Source organism: Fulvia fulva, chromosome 2 (assembly GCF_020509005.1).
Source record: "Fulvia fulva chromosome 2, complete sequence".
NCBI classification, from domain to species: domain Eukaryota; kingdom Fungi; phylum Ascomycota; class Dothideomycetes; order Mycosphaerellales; family Mycosphaerellaceae; genus Fulvia; species Fulvia fulva.
The window spans coordinates 843,616-861,505 of record NC_063013.1 but is presented as its reverse complement, the minus strand read 5'-3'; the positions used below and the strand labels follow the sequence as shown (position 1 = coordinate 861,505).

The following is a 17,890-nucleotide window of genomic DNA, read 5'->3' as shown; positions in this document are numbered from 1 at the left end:
GCATTCATCGCTTATTATTTGGGTAGAGACAGCGGAACAAGCTAACCAGATATTAGACAATGGGCTATTCTGGAACTGCGAGAGAATGGACACGGAGATCCATCAGAGCAGCCACAGGGTACTACAATGCTTCCAATGCCAACAGTACGGTCACATAGCCTCAAAATGCGGGGAGAAGACCCCAAGGTGTCCTCACTGCGCAGGCCCACACTAGGGAAGGGAATGCCCAAAAAAGGAGAGTAGGTGCGCATGCTGCGGCAGAAGGCACCCAGCGTATTCAAGCCAATGCCCGGCTAGAATAGCAGCACAAGAACGAGCGAGACAAGCAAGGATCTCTACACCAGCTAGGTACCCCCAACGACAACAGGAGGGACCTACCGTGTACAAGGGCTTCGAGCCGAGCAAAAGGAAGAGGGCAGAAGAGACGAACAAGGGAACCCAACCGCAAACGCATCCACCTCCCGGTCGGCCTCGACACCTTAACCGGGTAGCCAACGAACTAGGCCAAATGCGAATCTTTGGGGCGCCCCAGCGGCCCCAGGGCCAGCCGGACAGCGAGATACAGGCTCAGGAGACACAGCAGGTCAGCACGGAAATGGACCTCACGGATAACGAATGATACTATACGACGACATCACTATCGTACAGTACAACGTAAACAAAAGTAGGGACAAGGTCCAGCGCCACTTTCTACAAGAGCTAGACCCGCTACGGCACCACGTTATTGCGGTACAGGAACTATAGATCAACCCCTACGTAGGACTCCCAGCCACTTGTAATGACCGGAGATACCACACCGTAATCGCGGGCCAACGAGGCGTCATCCCGAGGACATGTATATACGTAAGCAAGACTATAGACCTTGAGTCGTGGAAGGTTATACTACCGCAGCAGGGCAACCTAGGAGACATAACATCAATCCAGATCGACACGACACAAGGCCCTATCCAGATCCATAACGTTTACAACCCGCCACCGCGGGGTCGGACGAGTAGGGAACTAGGAACCCTCGCCCACCTAGAGCGGACCCTAAGCCAAGACACGAAGCAAGTACTCCTCGGCGACTTCAACCTCCACCACCCACAGTGGGGACTCGAATTCACTCCCCCGTACGCATTTCTAGGGGGGAAGCTACTAGACATAACCGCACGCTACGGAATGGCCTTAGTAACACCAAAGGGAACAGAGACGTGGAAGGCCCGTACTAGTGCAAGCACGATCGACCTATGCTTTCTATCACGAGAACTTGAAGAGAGACTAGTCCAATGCCGACCGAACTACGCGCTAGAAGCCTCCTCAGACCATATCCCTATCCAAACGACGCTAGGGGTGAAGGCGATAGAGGAGCCAGCAAACGAACCACGCCGTAACTGGAAGAAGGCACGCTAGGACGACATAAGAGGCTTCCTAATAGCGAACCTACCACAGCATAGAGAACTCGAGACGACAGCTCAGCTAGATCAAGCAGCGGAACAGATTACCTCGGTCATATAGCAAGCAGCGGAACAATACACGCCGTTACTCCGGCCCTCAACGTAGTAGAAGGCCTTCTGGACCCCTGAATGCTCTACGAAGGTAAGGGAGGCTAGAAGGGCAAGGCGACAGTGGACGAAGGAGCACACCCAAGAGACGTGGGAGCAATACTGCCACGCGACACAAGAGAAGAAGGCACAGATAAGACGCGATAAGCTGCAGGACTGGAGAGCGACGATCGGGCTCGTTATAGAAAACCCGGAACAGATGTGGAGACTTGCTAAATGGGCACGACTACCTGAAGAGCAACAAGCCCCTCACTTCCCCCCAATCGTAGACCGCGAAGGGATTGCCCAGGCTACGCCCCGGGGCAAGGCAAAAGCGTTAGCCGACCATTTCTTTTCGACGTAAGTAGAGGCAGACCTTACGGACATCGACCCGAGTACATACCCGGAACCCCTGGACATGGATTGGGCGGTTAGCCCTAACACAGTAACAGGAGTCATAAGTAAGCTAAAGGGACGAAAAGCCCTAGGCCTAGACAGGATACCAAACGTACTGCTAAAAGAGTGTAGAGAAGAGATCGCGCCGAGCCTTGCAAACCTATTTACCGCGTGCCTACGGCTAGGGTATCACCCGAAGCCGTATAGAGAGTCTATGACAGTAGTGCTACGCAAGCCACAGAAGGAAGACTATACTCAGCCCAAGTCGTACAGACCAATAGCACTTCTAAATACGATAGGGAAGGTCCTAGAAAAGATAGTAGCCCAGAGACTTACGCAGCTTGCCGAGGACAACCACGTACTCCTAGCAACACAGATGGGGGGAAGAAGCTAGCGATCGACACTAACAGCAATGGAGCTAATTACGGAGCAAATCCAGACCCTCTGGCACTACGGCAGGAACCGAGCGGCGTCCTTACTATCCCTCGACATCGTAGGGGCCTTCGACAACGTCTCACACCAAAGGCTAATACATATCCTACAGCAGAAAGGCATCCCCCAGTGGGCAACGTCGTTCGTCTTCTCCTTTCTCTAGGAACGGACGACATACCTAGTCCTAGGAAGGTACACGTCCGACCCGGTGAAGGCAGAGACTGGAATACCTCAGGGATCTACTCTCTCCCCTATCCTGTTTCTAATATTTATGTCGGATCTAATCCCCCTACTCACCTCTCCGCAAACCTCAGCATCGGGGTTCGTAGACGATACAAACATCCTAGCCTGGTCAGACTCGACAGAAGAGAACTGTCGCCTCCTTGAAGATAGGCACAAGAAATGCGAGGAGTGGGCAAAGAAGCATGGTGCCCGGTTCGCCCCTGAAAAGTACCAACTTATACACTTCAGTAAAGCGAGAACACACCATAATATAAAGGCGGCGGTAAGAATCCAAGGCTACGAGACCAAGCCATCAGCGGAGCTACGAGTACTAGGGATCTGGCTCGACCCGAAGCTAAGCTGGAATGTACAGATTAAGAAAGCCTAGAGTCGAGCGCAAGTCAATGAAGCCTCGATAAAGAGGCTTACGGCATCTACATAGGGAGCAACATTCGACAAGGCAAGAGTAATGTATAAGGCGATCGTCAGACCAGCTATGTTGTACGGGGCACAGATTTGGGGAACAGGAGGCGCAGGCAAGCCGATCCCGAAACGGATAGAGCAACCCCTAAACAGGACACAGGCAGGCAACCTACGTAGGGTACTAGGCGCATACAAGACAACGTCAACAAGCACGGTAGAAATGGAGACAGGAATACCACTAATCGGCCAGTATATCCGGGGAATGAGAATTCAATACGCGGCAAAGACGACAGGTTACCTAGCACAAACCACGATCCAGGAGGCAAAGAATAAGATAGAAAGCCGCTACCGGAGAGGGGCAGGATATAGGACAAGCCAAAAAGAGGATGACCTTACGACCTTTACGGCCGTACAGACAAGCACCGAATGGCTAGTACGAAAGGAGGAGGAGCGTAGGACTCGCCAGGCCGGCGGGAGCAAGGCTAAGACCCAAAACCTAGCGGAACAGATAGCGAGCTGCCTATGGGAGCAGGACTGGAAAAGGAAGCCCCCTAAGACAACAGGCCCGATAGCGCTCCGAGCCTTCCAGAGACACAATTACCAGCTATATAGGGACCTGACAAGGGCCGAAGCAAGCATAGCGATCCAAATCAGGTCCGAACACATTGGATTAAGGGCCTACCTGTTCAGAAGACGCGCACTAGACATCTATAGCCCAGCCTGCCAGTGTGGCTACCCATCGCAAAACCCAGAACATATGCTACTACGATGCCCGCAGTGGGCGAGAGGCAGGGGAAATTGGAGGCACCAAGCGGGAAGGAGAGACTACAAGTCAATTATTAGGGACAAAGGCAACATTCGCCGAATCTCTCGGTGGATACTACAGCAGGGATACCTCCAGCAGTTTAGCCTCGCGAGCGAGACGGAGGAGTGGATAGACAAGAGGCGGAAGCGAGGGGGGTTGCAGATAGGGTAGTCATCAGGGCAGGCCCATGACACTAGCGTACCCCTAACAAGGGAAATTTAAGACGACAACGAGGAGGAAAAGACAGGCGGGAAGGAGGAGGGGTTTTCACTAACACGGTTTCCCCTCTATATATACAAAAACAAGATAGCATAGCTGCATAGGCCAAAGGGCACTACAACAGCTTAATGAAATATCTATCTATCTATATAACGTACCTAGTCTAATATAGTAGATCGTAACGAGGAAAAGACGATAGCCTAAGTAAGGAAAAGACGGCTATTAGGACGGGGAAAAGACGTATAATATAAGTAGATTAGTTCTATAATTAGGGAGGATCGAGGGTAGGGTAATAAGGAACTTTATATTAGTTAGTAGGTAGAAACGTAAGGAGTACGCTACCCGGCGTAGTGTATGCCCCGAGCAAACCTACGAGGTATAGATAGCCGCTTTCTAGAGATAGGCTACGGTAACGCGAAGGGCGTTAAAACCTAGGGCATAGTATATACTAGTAGCGACGGCTAATACTATCTATATAGCCCGAGAGGACGGATACGTATATCGGTTAATAGAGAGTACTAAAGGGCTTAGGCCTATAGAGGTAGATATTAGCTTAAGGACTAAATAGGGAGGGAGGGCGTAGAGGGAAGCTTTTACTCCGGGCTAACCTCTCGAAACGAGGCTATACGGTAGTACTAGATAAGTAGGAAAGCGCGGTTAAGACTTGTTACCTTATCTCGTAGCTAGCTTACTAAATACGATTCCTTCTTTACTAGACATATCGGGAGCCTTCGACTACGTATTATACCCGCGGCTACTCTATATCCTAAGGTCGAAAGGACTCCCTAAGTAGCTTGTTAACTTTGTACGGTCCTACCTCTAAAACCGTAGTACGTCGATCCTAGTCGGTTAGTATAAAAGCCTATTTTAAGCCGTCTATACTAGAATCCCGTAAGGCTTAACGCTAGTACCTATCCTATTCCTCTTCTTTATAGCGACGCTACTCCTAGCCCTAGAATCCTAGAACACCGCTACGAGCGGTTTCGTAGACGACACGAACATCCTAGCGTAGTCTTCCTCGACTAAGGAGAACTATAGGCTAATAGAAGAGAAGCACAAGATCTACAAGGACTAGGCTAGGAGGTATAGGGTACGGTTTACCCTAGAAAAGTACAATCTAATACACTTTACGCGCCGGCTACGGTTCTATAATATATAAGCTTCTATCTAGATATAGGGGTATACAACTAACCCGGCAAATCAGCTTAGGATCCTCGGACTATAGGTAGACCCGGTGCTACGGTAGAGGAAGTACGTATAGGTAATATTACGGAAAGCTAAACAGAATATAGCATTATACTAGAGGCTCACTACGTCTATATAGGGGGTAGACTTTCGGTAGTTACGACTTCTATATACGGCTATTATACGGCCAGTCCTTACCTATAGTAGCCAAGTATAGTCCTTAGGCGAGAGGGCCTACCTATTAAAGGGACTCGTCGCGCCGTTAGCGAAGATCTAAAACCAATCCCTAAGGAAGGTTACCGGGGTATATAAGTCGATACTAATAAGGATACTTAAGTACGAGACCGCTATACCGCCGATCGACCTATATATCTAGGGACTATAGGCCTCCTACTTAGGTAAGTCGGTATAGTACCTAGTATAGAAGGTTATCGCTAGCGTAGTCGTAAGGGCCCGCGAATTAGTACTAGCGTATAAGGGTACTCGACCCGGAAACGAGCCGAACTACCGGGTAAGGGACGAATAGCTAGTAATATAATAGGAAGGTAAGAAACCGTTTATAGAGCAACTATAGAAAGAGAGGTAGAATAACTAGGGTGTAGGGTATAGTAGACTCCCTTAGCTAGCGGGACAACCTAAGGAATAGTTAGCTACGAAATCCGCGGTCAAGTACCCCCTAAAGCTTATCTACTACCGCCTTACGAGGGTATAGAGTAGTATAGTAACCTAACTACGAAGCGAACATATCGGCCTCTAGGGGTACCTTTTATAGAGGAAGGTTCTAGAATACACGAATACTAGCTACCCCTACGGCTATTACTCCTAGAACGTACGGTATGTACTCCTCGTCTATCCGAGGTAGTTACTAGGAAGGGGGGAGTAGATAGTAAAGGTAAGGAACCGGACGATTAGGGTACTTCTTAATAACGTTAAGGACCTACGGCGTATTACAAACTAGATACTAGAGAAGGGCTAGCTAGAATAGTACCGCCTAGGAGGAGTAGTATAGGAAGAGAGGACACGGCGTAGCGCGACGAGACCGGCTAGGAGCGGGGGCTAACGAGGTAGTAATATAGACTACGTACGTTTAGAGGGAAAGCTAATCTAGATAAGGAGAAGTCGGGGGCGGGAAGGGTTTTCACCTATTCGGGTTTCCCTCTGTACATAACAATAGATATATACCTATATAGGCCGAATAGGGTCCTAGAACAGGGGAATAACAAATCTATCTATCTATCTATCTATTTTAGGGCTATATAACCGTACTATTAGTATTACAAGTACTATAGTACCCTATAGCTACTCTAATAGATCTCCGTGTCCATTCTCTTATAGTTCTAGAATAGCCTATTGTCTAGTATCTAGTTAGCTCATTCCGCTATCTCTACCTAGATAATAAGCGATAAATACGTCTTCTCTCGGTCTACTGTCTTATATAACTATACCGCCTTCGTCAGTCGTACTCCTAGGGATGTGTTCTAGTTCTATACTTAGAGTTAGGGAAGGTCTTCGACCTTAAATGTCCTAGGGACCCCGTAGGCGATGACGGTATACTATTAGTAGGAGACTCGCGCCGACTTCGCGACTTTAGTAGTCTACTCCTTATAGGTCTCTAGTTTTCGTCTATTAGACTCTTTTGCGGTAAAGAGTCTCACTACGCCTATTGCCTCTACCTTCGCTCCGACTACCTCCTTTTAGCCGATTCTGTCGACAATCTCCTTACTTATTAGGGCTACGATTTCTTGTTTCTCCGCCGGATTAGTAATGTATAGGCGTACCGCATTGCTTGCCTTCGTAGGGGGTTAATTCTTGCCTGCTACTACTGTTGCCTATGTAGTTGGTCTCTAGGCTGCCTTCTGTGTTGCTTGTTAGATTGTCTTCGGGATTTGGTGTGATAGCGCTTTTAGCGCTCCTAGTAGCTGTACTATAGTGTTCTTATATGCCCGGGCTAGGTGTTCGTCATCCCCTAGCAAGTTTTCCGCCTCCGTGTATAGGGTCGTCCACGCTGTGTTGTTTGTCGTTGGCCTCGCAAGGCTATGGCTCTCGTTGGTTGCCATCCTTCGCTACTCTTCGGGGTGAGGTCGCGCTTCCTAATTAGGCAGTTGTCCTCCGCAACTCCGCAACTCCAGGGTCTGCCGTCAGGGGAACGGAACCTCAGTTTTGGGGTTCTTTGTACCACGATTGCGCCGCCGCTAGCGTAGGCGGGTCGCTGCTGCTTGAGTGGATTGCTCGTCTTGATAAGGGCTGTCGAATGGATGGTCCTCGTCGATGTTCGGCGATAGTCAGGTATGTTATATAGAATCGCAAGAGGAGACATAAAAAGGTTGGTGACCACTGCATTGTTTCTTTCATTCGGTCTTGTCCGCTCGCAACGTCGTTGCATAGCTTCGCAGCTCTTCGGCGATCTTTCACAAACATGTCGCAACTAAACTCAGCATTGACCGCCAATGCGGACAAGAACAGACAGCTCCTCTCTGAGCTAGCAGCAACCGACTATGCCCCTCCTTCCCTCAAACAAAACATCGAGTACATCTCCGACCTCAAACGTCAAATCGCCAACACCGACAAAGAACTGGCCCGCTTGCACACCATCACCGAAGATGAGCGCAAGGTGTGTCTCAACCCTTATAGTCTCTCGGTTCTCTCAGCACCAAATGATTCTCATCTTTTTCGATGGGACCATGTGAAGTACCGCGACTCCAACCTGAAACGCTGGGGCTACAAACTCCAAGGCTCAAAGGGCAAAGACAAGTACACATCTGGCCAAGAAAAGGAAGAGAAGGAATTCCAAGATGCGTGGCAGAAGGAACGCTCGACGAAGGAAGCCCGTGATGAACTCGCTCGTGCTCTGGAGCAGGCTGAGAAGGATCGGTATTTTCCTCTGTCATGAACTCTCAACCCTTTCTATTCTAATGCCCCTTCGCGCTCTAGCTCCAACCTCGAAACCGACAAATCGCGCCACGACAAGGCGCAGAGTGACCTCGATGCATTGTACAACTCCATCTTCTCCGGACCGACGCCGGACGTGCCCGGTGAAGACCAATTTGAGGACGCAGTAAAGCAGAACCGCAGCCACTTCGACCAAATCCAAACACAATTCAACGCAGACAAACAAGCCCTCAACGCGCTGATGTACGCCGAAACTTGCCTAGGCGAGGCTTACAAGAACATCCAGAGCGCCCTCAGCCATTCGAAATGGGACATGTACGGCGGGGGCGGGTTTGTGGACATGATGGAACGAGATGCCCTCGCATCCGCGCAGAATAACGTCAATGGGACAATCCGGCATTTGGAGGAGGCGCGTCGTCGGCAACCGCAGATTCAGCCGCTGGCGGATATCAATATTGATATGGGGCATTTTTTTTAGTGATGTCATGTTTGATAATATCTTCACTGACATGGTAAGGCTCAGCTCCCTTGATGAGAATCCTCTTGGTTTCTGAAATTGCTAACCACGTTTTTTCTATCATAGGCACAACACGAACGCATCCAACGAAGCGAGATGGAGATGCGAAATGCGCTGCAGCAGTTGAAGGGGCAGATGGGCGAGCAGCAAGGGAGAGTAAAGGCGAAGGAGTCAGAGCTGCGACAGGCTGGGAACTCGCTTGAGGAGGCGAGGAAGGAGTTGCAGAGTATTAGGGCGGAGGCGTTTCAGAGACTGTCAGGTGGTGGCATTGGTGATGGGAATGAGCAGCCACCGCCGGCCTATAGTTAGGTGTGGTAGTTGGAGGTAATTCACTTGTCTTGTGTGGTGAGAATTGATTTGAGGATGAGGTGAATGGTTTGTTTTCGCAACACAATACCACCATATTTGCTACGCTGCCTCGGGGTCTCCATCTCTCGAAGATAAGTACCTCGAGTCTGCAAGCAAAACATCTCAACAAACCGCAGTAGTATCGACCCGCAACTATGCCCCAACAAACCCAACCCGCTCAAGCCATACCCAACATCAACATCAACATCCTCACCTCCACCCTCTCAACCTTCTTCCTCTCCCTAACGACCACCCCCGACGACATCGCCGACATAACCTCCGCCCTCTCATCCCTTAGCGTAAGAGCAGATGTCTACGACGTGATAAGCCGAGTCGATAAAACCTCTCCTGACTCGATTCGGGGTGCTATTGCGTGGTACGAGTTGATGATGGATTCTCTCGACAGTGAACTCGATCTCGACAAAGAGGATGCGCAGCTGGATGTGTGTCGCGATATTCATGCGGCGAGAAAGTGTTTGGTGGTTTTGGGGGAGATGGGGAGGGGTTTGGTTACGGGGGAGGGGTGGAGGGATTAATAGGGAGATGGCGAGGGTGGGCGAGGGTGGGTGGGTGATGATAGTCTATAGATATCGTCTTTGTATAGAGCCTGTCGAGTATCGTAGCTTGTTCCCGAGATGCTATACTTAGCCTATCGAAATGTTTGCTACTCCGTGACACGACAGCGAATATGCCGATTGACGACAGCTAGTGACATGTCACACCATGGCCGGAGGTAGTAGGTCACCTGAACATCATTCTGTCGTCTTTCCGTGCCGCCTCATCAGTGTCTCCTCTTGGACTGAGCGGTCTGCTTGCCTACGAGTTTCTTTCATCTTCTTCCTGTCTTCACGACTTACCGCCTTGAGATATCGCTAATGGACTTCCTCGAGCTCGATGACCGAGCCTCAACAATGATCTCATACCCCCAAAGAGGCATCTCCCCAGGTATGGCCGGCATGGCAGGCAGCCTAGGAACCCGCCGCCCATGGCTCGAACGAAGACCTAGCGAGATGGAATCGGCTCTGATCTCAGTGCGGTAAGTCCTCGCATCCTACTACCTCTTCCTCCCCGACGATGCTAACACACACCCCAGCGAAGACGCCCTAGCTAGCGTGCTCCCCTCCTTTGCCCCGCTAGCCTCTCACTACGAATCCAATACCCACGCCCTCATCGACCAGCTGATACAAGAGTCCCCCGAACTCCCACCGCTCACAACCTGGAACCCCCTCGACCCGATCGAGATCCGCAAAGTCTACGAGTGGATCCTACGCGCCACGTCTCGCTGCTCGTATGGCGAGGTAGATATGCTTCTAACTGAAGAGCTCGTTCGTGAACTCGACCGCTCTTTCTTGGAAGACGCTAGCTCCATCTCATCACGAGGCATCAGTATTGGCGGAAGGTGCGTGTATTTCCGAAGTCAGAGATTGTACAGGACCTTGGCGGAGATAAGTCATCATACGAGGAGTATGAGAATTGGACATGTCCTCGCAAGTTTCTTCTTGCAGAGAGGTGTGGAGGTGGCGAGTGCGGATAGTTCGGAGGCGTTGGGACAGTGGTGTTTTGCTGTGTTGAGGGCTTCGATGAGGGAGGATGATAAGATTGAGTGTTTGAGGCAAGTTCTGCAGGTGAGGTCAGATTTGCCGAGGCGATTGTTAGGAAGGGGACGCAAAGCCGAGGAGGTTAGTGCGGTGTTGGAGAGAATTTTGGGGTATTCATCGTCGCTGTCGTCGGCAGGTCGGCACGGGCTGGCTTCGTCAGCGTCTAGACTGAGGACGACGAGCCGACCGCTCGATATCGATATTGATCTTTCGCTGCACATCGGCAGTGGTAGGAACACACCGTTGATGCGTGAGCGGCTGAATCCTACGGACGACGGCATCCGGGTGAGAGGCATGGAGGTTGTTGATGCAGAGCGGGAGCTCGCGAGGGATGGGAGGAGAATGTTGAATCTCACGCTTGGTCGTCGTTATGGAGATCGATATGACAGACTGGGTGGAATCGACCGATTGGGTGGCGTCGATAGGCTGGAGGGTGTGGGCAGACTGGATGGACTTGGTGCTGGAGGACGACTTGGAGCAGGATATGATCGACTAGGTGGGATGGGTGCTGCAAACTCACCACTTCGACATGTTCGTTTCGCTGAAGATCGTATGGGAGCCGGTCTGGGAGACGATTACATCTCGACAATCTAGAGTCATCAGCTGCTCGTCTGGCATTCGCTAGAGCTCTGCAACGCAGATAGACAAGTATGTAATGATGCTATGAGGGCAGGAGCTGCAAAGGGATGATCCAGAATCCAGACATGAAGCCAAGCAAAGCTCTTCGGCAGCAATCGTTCCTCATATATTTCGAGAATCGGATTCCGTCCGATATGGGAGCTCAAGCGCCATCAATTCAGCGCTTCCGGACATCAGTTCCAGTATTAGCCAAGGGGTCTGTTCTGCATGAATGAATTTTGTACCGCCCTGTCTTGCAATCGGTGTTCATTCAATCTGTGAACAGCCAAATTCCGGCAGCTCCAAATAGCACCTTGGGCGTACGGTACGTCACACACTCCGGGCCGCCCCAAATCGACGACGATGGAGGCACTGTTGTCGAAATGATGTTCGATGTCGAAGGAGAAGGAGAATGAGCCCAGCCAGACCAGTCACTTCCTCACCCGGCAAAGTGGCCCTCATCAAACCGACGGCGTCGGTCAACCCACTCGCCGCGCCTCCGACTTCTGCATCACTTTCTCTCTCTCGATCACCACAACCACACCTCCGACTCATCGTCCTCAAAGCTCCAAACCCGATCCCTCACACCTATAACAAACCCCTCGGCCCAATCAGCATCTCCACCCCATCGGCCGAGCCAAATAAGCTCACCTACTTTTCGCCACTAGTTCCCTGTCCCGCCTCGTTCGCCACTGCCTACTTTCAGGTCTACGTACACTTGCTTCAGCCTATCAGGATGCTTCTGCCCTACTTTGTGTGCACACGCGGCAGCTTTATGCCTGCTGCCAGCGGATCCTATCGATTTCACTTGGCTTCGGTGTTGTTCTACGCCTTTGCTTTGCAAGCTTCGTATGCTTCGCGGCAAGCCAGCTGGCTTCGTACGAGGCGTGCTGAGGTTACGGATAGGGCGACGTTGTCGTGGTTGCCTAGACGCAGGTACTGTGCGAGTCGATGTAGCTACCTTCTGGACTGGTACGTGAGGTAGGGCGATTGTCTATAAAGTCTGTGGCTGAAGTGCTTCGAGCTGTACTCTCTTTCTCCCATCATCGCTACATGCCTTACTACATCATCCCCAATCATAACCATACGAACACCATGCCCGGCTCAGTCCGCTACTTCAACCTAACAGCTCCCTTCTGGGACTTCATCGCAGACATGGAAGGTCGCAGCAACAATAACAGCACCAACCACGAAGCATCCGACAACGAAGAAGAAGAACAACAACAACAACAAACCCACCCAAGCGGCAACCCATGGTCTCAAGCCTGGGCTGGCTTCCCCTGGGGCCCAGTCCCACATCGTGGTCGCCGTCATGGTCCTCCACATCATCACCCAGGCCCGCCACCACCGCCACCACCAGCCGAAGGTGAATCTGAGACAGAGGCTGGTCCATCCGAGCCTCGAGATCCCGCACCACCCTTCTCTGACAATGAAGAAGGAAATGCGCCAGAAGGACATCGCTCCCATCACGGACGTCATGGCCATGGTCCCCATCATGGACCTAGCGGCATGGGATCACGAGGTCGTGGACGCTGTGGCGGTAGAGGAGGCTGGGGAGGTCGTGGCCGCGGGCACTTCCACCCTTACGCGATGGGCGGAGCGGGGCCCTTCAGTGGTCTTGCTGAACTCTTCCAATCTCAGCTCTTCAGCGACGACAATACTAAAGATAAAGCCAGCAACAACAACGAAGACTTCAAACCCGACGTAGACGTCTTCGACACGACTGCGGCGTTCATCGTTCACGTCAGCTTGCCTGGAGCGAAGAAGGAAGACGTTGGTGTGAATTGGGATGCGGAGAAGAGTGAGCTGTCAGTTGCTGGGGTGGTATACCGACCCGGTGATGAGGAGTTGCTGAAGATGCTTGCGTTGGATGAGAGGAGGGTTGGTGCTTTTGAGAGAAAGATACGACTTGGGAGTAGGGCCAACCCGGCGCAGGTTGATGTTGAGGGGATGACGGCGAGGCTGGAGGATGGGGTGTTGAGGGTAGAGGTGCCGAGGATGGAGGAGGGGTTTGTGGAGGTTAAGAAGGTGGATATTGAGTAGAGATGGGTTGATGTGGACGGGAAGAGGACAGGAAGAGGAGGTTTGAACATGGTCAGAGCAGGAAAGAAAAGATAGAAATGAAGAAAAAAAATGCCTGAATTGAGTGAGAATTGGTTCCCACGTTGTTGTCTCGTTTGTGTTGTTGTGAAGCCGTCTCACGATGTCGGGTTGCGTCGAGGCAACTCCAAGTTTCTTGACAGGTCACATGGATGTCCAAGGAGTGGTTTCGTCTCTTGCTCGCTGCGATAGCAACATTGCAACGCAGCGACTGCTCGCGAGATGGGAGTGTAACATCGCGCTTCTCGCCTCAATGGTAAGCACATATTGAATGCCATCTGAGCGCTTACGGGGGGTTTGATATTGAGTCTCATCCTCATCCAATAGCAGTACCGTGACCAGTCCGTCTGTCGACAGCCCTGGTCTGGCGTTGTAGTATTGGCTTTCATCTGTGCCAAGCCATGTCGATTGGCCCGAGCATGAGCCGCAAGTTGATGGACTCCTAGGCGCTCAAGTCCCAACGAGCAATGGCTCGTGCACCGACCTTAAGCGATTGTGTCTGGAATGTACTCTCTATTACAAGGTCGCTCAGCTATTTCGTTAGCTGAGCATCCCCATCTACTGTGGAGCCCCAAGTGGGACCACAATTCCTCCGCGTTCTCGATCTCGTATTTGATATTACTCCAGGCGCTGGGCCATCCGATATGCGACATTGATCCACCGGAAGACAGAAGCGACCAGACCCTGATCATCTCAGAAACGATCGTGTTCCTCAAGCAGGAAGGTCCTTGTCGAGGCTCCATAGCAGCTGAGGAGATGTTGGTCGTACAGGGTCCTCAGCTGTCGACAAGTCGTTACACAGAGGACCCAGCGATATCGAAGCGACTGTTGGGATGGAGACACCAAGGAGAAATTGTATGCCGACAAAGGACGTGGGCGGTAAGCAATGCACGAGTGGCATGTCGTGTGTTGGTCCAGGAAGGTATAAGAGGGAGCTGTTCGTCGACCATGCGAAGCCAGATCATCCCAACATCACAACTCCTGAACAGCAACACAGCAAGACTCTCGGCAGATCAGAATCACCAAGAAACGTATTGTCAAGATGAAGACCACCGCAATGTTGTCTGCCGCCGTAGGCATCCTCGCTCTCGGTGTCCAGAACGTCGCTGCAGGCTGCTACGGTGGCGAGAACTGGCCAAACCAAGAAGAGGTACTGTTGATCACCGAAACGTGGTCCAGAAGACAGTGGCAGAGCCTTTTGAAAGCACGCGCTGCGTGAGGCACTTCGCTTCACGGTTTACACCGTTGTCTAGGACGATCAGGTGGCCTTCAGGATAGCTGACATTTGCTGTTCCCAGGCTCGCAGCTTCGTCCAGAACGCATGCTACAACAACGGAGGCATGTTCACCGGCTGGTACGCTGCCCGTCAGACCAAGTCAATGTGCCCACGAGCTTCCTCGAACAACATGGGCCTTCTCTTCGAAGTCCAGAATTTGAACTCCAACACCGGTTTCGACCTTGGCGACGATGACTGCTACAACCGCCTGACCAACGAGATCTTCGGATGCGGCCAGGGTGGCGAGTCTACGGTTTCTGGATGGCGTTTCCGGTAAGTTGATGACTGTTCTTGAAGTTCTTCAAAATCTTGCTGATGTTCGTAACAGCGCCGACCCAGGTGCTTGCTAGATGTAGCGAGCGAAGCAATGTTTGATGCAATGTTTGATCGAGCGGCAGCAATACTGTAGAGGAATGCTGGAGGTTATCATGAATGTTATGTGAGAATGGGGTATCTTATGCGTGGTGAAACAGAAAAAGTGTTAGATCTGGCAATGAAGACAGTCGTTGATTGGCGTGATCGTGTGCACTCTTTGCAGGATGTACTTGTTCGAGGCAGACAAGATCTCGTGTACACCTTCACCTCACATCCCAAGCCTCTACTGCAGCGTGGCTAGCAGTCCAAACACATGTCCGAGTGGCGTTCAGAGGTGAGACCAGTACCACGCTTTGTCTCGGGTCATGCTGCAGATCGTCACAGAGTCTATAGGCAGACCCCAATCTTGACTGTAGGCAGACCCTATACGTGACTTATATATATCGTTGTATTCGTTATTAACGCGATGTTCTCGCTTGTTCCTAACGTTACTACTACCGTCGCGTCATCGCGTGTTTCTTTAATCCTATAATCCTTCTACCCTACTATCTTGTTACTAACGTATCTACCTTAGCCTTTCGGTATTAACGAGAACTATATCCTATATCGCAATGTCCCCTCTAAGCTTACCTTAATATAGCGCTAGCCTAAGTAATAGCGACCTTAAGTAGGTAGATAGCTTTCTCGGCGAGAACGAAGACGTAGCTACTAGATCGTAATAGCCTAGAACCTAGGATAATAATACCGTCTTAGACGAAGAGATAGATAATAATTAGGACCTTGTTTTAAGCGAAGATACTAATAGCGATTAAGACGCCGAATACCGTAACGAGCTCCTTAAGATCCCCTCTCCGCCGGAAGGCTTCTACGCTATAAAAGATATATTATAAGACGCGATATAAACGTAGATACGACGCTACGGGTATAAGGTTATCGTTATATATTCGAAGAAGGTTAAGAAAGATAGTATAAGGCGAACGACTTTTTGTTATAGACGAGGAGGCGAAACTCGTAACTACTAAAATATACTTATAGTTACTCCTTTATTATTATATTAACTAGTTATATATACGACGTACTATTCGAAAGCGCCTAGTAAGGCTATTACCTAACGAGAACAAGAGTAGCGCGCCTACGCTAGCGGCCGCGTAATTTCCGCGGAAAGCGACTAGAAAATAGGAATCTACCTCCTATCCGACTAGACCCTAAAATTACGGAGCCGCGGAGATGAATTGCCTATTTAGGCAACTTCTAACCTTAGCCGTAGCCGAAGTGTAGCGATATAGAGACTAGATCCTAAGCCTAACTCGCGAGTATTAAGTAGCTCGCGAGGGATACCTAAATCTCTATAAACGGAGATATAATATAGGAACCTAGCTAGTAGTAACTAACCCTTTAATAGCTAAGCTAATAACTAACCTAGTAGTAGCAAGACAATAGCTAACGATAATATACTAAGGACCTAGGAAAGGTATAACGAACCCTAGCCGCTCCCGGCCCCTCCGCGTAGATAGAACTATATAAAGAAGCCTAATCGAGAGGACCGATATTAGCGGCCTATATACTAACTTCGCTACGATCCGCCTACGCCTTATAGGTACGTCGAGAGCGTCCTCTACTACCGCTACTACCTCCGTTATTATTACTAGAACCGACGTATACGAGCTGACCGATTTTCGCCTTATATTACTAAATACGACATATTCGAAAGCTCTTATTAAGGCCATTCTAACGATCTATAAAGTAAGCCACTGCCCCTAGAATTAAGGGAGTTCTACCTTATTCAATTTGGATAGCTTAAAGTTCTCTTTACCCTATTTCTTTAGCTCTAAACGCCACGGAGGTGCCTAGCTATATTAGGTAACTCCTAGGTAATAGTAGCCTAGGCTACGGCACTACCGGCGCCTACGGCTCTATAGGCGAAGCTCCCCTAAGACAACTAGTAGTAACTTATAGAGGACGTAAAAAGTATAGAAACTAACGATTAGCTCCTATACCCGTCTCTATAGGTAATAATCACTTAGCTACGTACGGCACTTATACTATCGTATTACCGAGGGTAATAAGAAATAAGGACGACGTCTTAGGCGATTAGTAAGGCTAGCCGGAATCAACACCTCTATAGCTAGGTATCGGTCGCGGCATCGATACTAGGCCCCCGCCTAACGTACGATATAGTTACGATCCGTATTATAGTAAAGGAAGACTAGGCCGAAGTTACGAAGCTATCGAATAAGGAGCTCGCCTAACGAATTAACTAACTAGAGGTAGTCGTAGTGAACTAATAGTCTAACGGTACTCTATAGATCTATACTAGCTCTACTACTACTAGGAGGCACCTAGAGGTATAGCTATAGTAGGTATCTAAGGTTACGGTATTAGCGAAGGTCTTAACGAAGTAATTTACGATCCTAGTCTACGATATACCTAAGGAGTTCGACCTAACTAACTAAGGTCACCTACGTACTCTCTAAGAGGACAACCCGGTCACTCTTAACTCTCTAATCTAGAAGGCGACTTGGCTCTATAGGAAATGGCTAGAAGGTAAGAAGGCCTCGGCGCTAATAGTATAGCTATAAGACGCGAAAGCGGCGGATCTAGCGATAGAACAAGGCCTAGTCTAGCAATATAGCCTCAAGATAGTAGAAAAGCACTCCTTATCCTTTCGTGTCCTCTAATGCTTCAAATGCTAATAGTATAGACACTAAACCTATACGTATATAAACAAGTAGGCCTACTCGAACTATATAGGAGACTATATATCTAGGGACTATATATCGGCTACGAGACGGTACGCGAACTGTCTAGAGTACTACCTATCGTATAGCGCGGAATGCCTATAGCGGAAACTAGCGAAAAACAAGGTAATTACAAACAGAACCGTCGCCCTAAGATTCTACGGCGACCGTAAGGCTAGCCTATACCGGAACTAGCTAGCGGCGGTCGGGTATAAGCGCCCTAGGGCCGAGAATAATATAAAGGATACGTAACCTAGGGCATACGGGAGGCCACGTACTCTACTAGCTA

The 17,890-nt window shown here is 50.1% G+C and overlaps 5 protein-coding genes across 5 annotated transcripts; all 5 read left to right on the top strand.

The window, feature by feature from the left end:
• Nucleotides 1–7,618: 7,618 nt before the first annotated feature.
• CLAFUR5_02584 (uncharacterized protein) lies at nucleotides 7,619–8,569 on the top strand (the record flags this gene model as incomplete). The annotated part of the gene is made up of 2 exons (XM_047901732.1): nucleotides 7,619–8,073; nucleotides 8,134–8,569. The coding sequence occupies 2 exons, from the start codon at nucleotides 7,619–7,621 to the stop codon at nucleotides 8,567–8,569; spliced, it is 891 nt and encodes a 296-aa protein (XP_047758604.1).
• A 542-nt stretch (nucleotides 8,570–9,111) lies between these two features.
• CLAFUR5_02583 (uncharacterized protein) lies at nucleotides 9,112–9,492 on the top strand (the record flags this gene model as incomplete). Its single annotated transcript, XM_047901731.1, has 1 exon — nucleotides 9,112–9,492. The coding sequence occupies one exon, from the start codon at nucleotides 9,112–9,114 to the stop codon at nucleotides 9,490–9,492; it is 381 nt and encodes a 126-aa protein (XP_047758608.1).
• A 420-nt stretch (nucleotides 9,493–9,912) lies between these two features.
• Nucleotides 9,913–11,148, top strand: CLAFUR5_02582 (uncharacterized protein; the record flags this gene model as incomplete). Its single annotated transcript, XM_047901730.1, has 2 exons — nucleotides 9,913–9,992; nucleotides 10,050–11,148. 2 exons carry the CDS (start codon nucleotides 9,913–9,915, stop codon nucleotides 11,146–11,148), a joined length of 1,179 nt encoding a protein of 392 aa, XP_047758609.1.
• A 1,119-nt stretch (nucleotides 11,149–12,267) lies between these two features.
• Nucleotides 12,268–13,215, top strand: CLAFUR5_02581 (uncharacterized protein; the record flags this gene model as incomplete). Its single annotated transcript, XM_047901729.1, has 1 exon — nucleotides 12,268–13,215. One exon carries the CDS (start codon nucleotides 12,268–12,270, stop codon nucleotides 13,213–13,215), a length of 948 nt encoding a protein of 315 aa, XP_047758606.1.
• A 1,099-nt stretch (nucleotides 13,216–14,314) lies between these two features.
• Nucleotides 14,315–14,898, top strand: CLAFUR5_02580 (uncharacterized protein; the record flags this gene model as incomplete). The annotated part of the gene is made up of 3 exons (XM_047901728.1): nucleotides 14,315–14,422; nucleotides 14,571–14,821; nucleotides 14,877–14,898. 3 exons carry the CDS (start codon nucleotides 14,315–14,317, stop codon nucleotides 14,896–14,898), a joined length of 381 nt encoding a protein of 126 aa, XP_047758607.1.
• Between the last annotated feature and the right edge of the window lie 2,992 nt (nucleotides 14,899–17,890).